This window comes from Hordeum vulgare, chromosome 3H (assembly GCF_904849725.1).
Source record: "Hordeum vulgare subsp. vulgare chromosome 3H, MorexV3_pseudomolecules_assembly, whole genome shotgun sequence".
NCBI lineage: Eukaryota > Viridiplantae > Streptophyta > Magnoliopsida > Poales > Poaceae > Hordeum > Hordeum vulgare.
Genome location: NC_058520.1, coordinates 403,704,793 through 403,707,674, shown reverse-complemented (window position 1 = coordinate 403,707,674; position 2,882 = coordinate 403,704,793). Strand labels below are relative to the sequence as shown.

The following is a 2,882-nucleotide window of genomic DNA, read 5'->3' as shown; positions in this document are numbered from 1 at the left end:
TTCACTTTTTTTCAACACACTTTTCACATCATCAAGCACACATGCAACCATTCAACTTTTCACTTCCTATCACATGCAAGCCTTCCACATCATCAAAGAACATGAAAGCCATCCACATAGTTAATTTTTGTTTTTTACTTTCCAACAATAAATAATTGAACTTGAATTCCACAACTATATATTCTAACTTTATTTTTGTCAGTTAATTGCTAAAAAGAATTCTTCACAAAAAAAATTGCTAAAAAGAATCCGGAGTAACGCGCGGGCATTATCTAGTTCTTTAGAAAATTAGACCCGATTAATATCCAAATAGCTGACAATCCAGGTGGGAAGGAGAGAGAGAAAAAGAAAAAGAACATCTTTATGATTATTATTATTAGTGCGCGATAATAAAATCATTAAGCAAGTGCACATGCTGCTGAGAAAACTAATCAAACTCAGAGGGGTAGGCACAGAAGGTCTCGTTCTTGACACACAGGAAGAGCCTCTCGTACGCTAGTGCCATCTTGGTGGCCGCGAACATGGACCTGGCGTACTCCCTGCACGCGCGGCCGCGCTCCGCGGCGCGCCGCGCGCCATCCTGCACCACCGCCTCTAGACTCTCCAGCAGCGACTCCACGTTGGGCGCGAACATGTGGCCGAACTCCTCGTCCACCACGATGCTCCCCTTGATGCTGGGGAACCGCGTGGCCACCACCGGCTTGCCGCATTGCATCGCCTCCATGAGGGTCAGGTCCAGTCCCTGCGGCCGCAGCGTCGGGTCCACGAACACGTCCAGCGCGTTGTAGAACGCCCTGAGCTTCCCGGGCGGCACCGCGCCGAGCACCTTGGCGTTGCGTCCCAGGTCCATGTACCTTGACTCCCACGGCCCCTTGCCGGCGACGAGGAGGTACACGTTCGGGTGCCGGAGGGAGAGCTTGGAGAAGGCCTCGTAGAGCAGCGGGTGGCCCTTGTCCTTGACCAGCCTCCCGGACACGCCGAGCACGAGGTCGGCGCTCTTGGGAAGCCCGATCTCTTCCCGGAAGGCGCGGCCGAGCTCCGTGTCCGGAGTGAACTGTGCCTCGTCCACGCCGTTCAGGATCACGTGCACGCGGCGCCCGGGGATCTGGTACACGTCGCGGAGCATCTCCCCGGTGGAGTCGCTGATGGCCACCTGGTGCGCGTAGCTCCGGAAGAAGCGCACCTCGGACAGCACCCGGCGCACCGACTGCGACAGGCTCTGGTTGAACGCCGGCGACATGCGCTCGTCCTCGCCGCGGGCGAGGTCCTGGTAGATGCCCGAGTGCAGCGCCTCCAGGGAGATTCCGTGCCACGACACCACCAGGTTGGGCACGCCGCGCGCGTACCGGTGGAACACCGCCACGCTCTCGGAGTGGATGACGTCGAACGGATCGTTGTCACCCTCGGCCTCGTACAGCTTCCATGCCTCGTCGCACCGCCACTGGCCGGGGGTGCCGTCAAGGAAATGCAACTGAGGGCCATCAGCGGAGGGCGATGGCGCGGCCTCGGTATGCGGCGGAGGTGAGGTGAACACGTGGACGCGGTGGCCCCGCGCGGCGAGCGCCGTGTGCAGCGTGTGCGCGTGCCGCTCCATGCCGCCGGGGGCCGTGGCCACGGGCCACTTCCGCGAGAACACGGCGATCTTGAGCTTGGCGGGGGGCGGCGTTGACGACGTGAACGGTAGGTGGTTCCACGAGAACTCGATGTCGCGAAGGTCTCCGGCGAAGTCGCTCACGCTCGACGAGGAGCGCCTGGCGGTGGTGAGGTTGCTGAAGGGCGAGGAGCAGGCGGAACGGTGGATGAGGAGGTAGAGGAAGGGGACGAGGAGGAGGAGGGAGAGGAGGGCTGGGGACAGAGAGAGCATGGGGTGGGAGGGGCACCTCGGCTTCCTCGGCCTCTGCAGGGACGTTGGTGCCATCACGTCATGCACTAGCTCTACTGCTCGAGCTTGCTAGACGGTCAGTCATGCAGGAAAGCTGCGTACAAAGGAAGATGGAAACAAGGGACGGAAATGTACAGCAGTTTAGGAGACCTTTTGGAAGAGTTGGAGTGCCTTGCAAGGTGTTGACATTGGCGGTGCGAACTTCATGCTTGCTTTACATGCCTGAAGTTACTTAGGAAGATGGTCATGGGGATGTCATCATCGTGCAATGTGAATTCCGCTAATTTCGGACTTTCATTTTCGAACTAAGGCACTTTTAGAAAACGGTTTTGCTGAGTATTAAAGCAACTCCAATGCGTCGACAGTGCATTTGTCCGCTTTTTATTCGTATGGGTCGGCAGGCGGCTCGGCGTCCGCCTATTTAACATTTGGATCGGTAATGCATCCAACATCCGCGATCCATTTCATATATACGCACACATTTAAAAAGTCTCACGAACGTAAATGAAGACAACGGCCTTGCCGTCATCCAAAGTTCATGCCGGCATCATTCCAGCCGCTCGCATACCAAGCCAGCTTTAAAAAAACACCATACAGTTTATGTTGACGCACTTGCGAGCGACCGACACATATGTCAGCACACAAAAAGGGGCGAAAGTTCGAGCGAAAGCCATCGCGGCTGTGGTCATGCTAGCACACTTGCCGGCATACAAAAAAGGATGGCGCCCGCCGCCGTAGATCACTCGTCGTCGAACTTGAGCATGTCGGCCTGCATTTTCTCGAACCACGGCCTCTTCCTTGGCGACACGGTGTTGAGATCCACCTTCATGCTCTCCGCCCATCATCATGATAGCGAGAGCCACTTCTTCCGCCTTGGTCTTGGCATTGGCGGCCTTGATCTCTAACATCTTGGCTTGCTTCTCCACCTCCATCTCAAGCATCTTGACTTGCTTCTCTGCCTCCATCTCAAGCCTCCTCCTTTGGAATTCCATGAAGGCGT

General features: G+C 56.4%; 1 protein-coding gene across 1 annotated transcript; it reads right to left on the bottom strand.

The window, feature by feature from the left end:
• Positions 1-255: 255 nt before the first annotated feature.
• Positions 256-2,095, bottom strand: LOC123440049 (D-inositol 3-phosphate glycosyltransferase 2). Its single transcript, XM_045116642.1, has one exon. The coding sequence runs from the start codon at positions 1,916-1,918 to the stop codon at positions 428-430; it is 1,491 nt and encodes a 496-aa protein (XP_044972577.1). The 5' UTR covers positions 1,919-2,095; the 3' UTR covers positions 256-427.
• Positions 2,096-2,882: the final 787 nt, after the last annotated feature.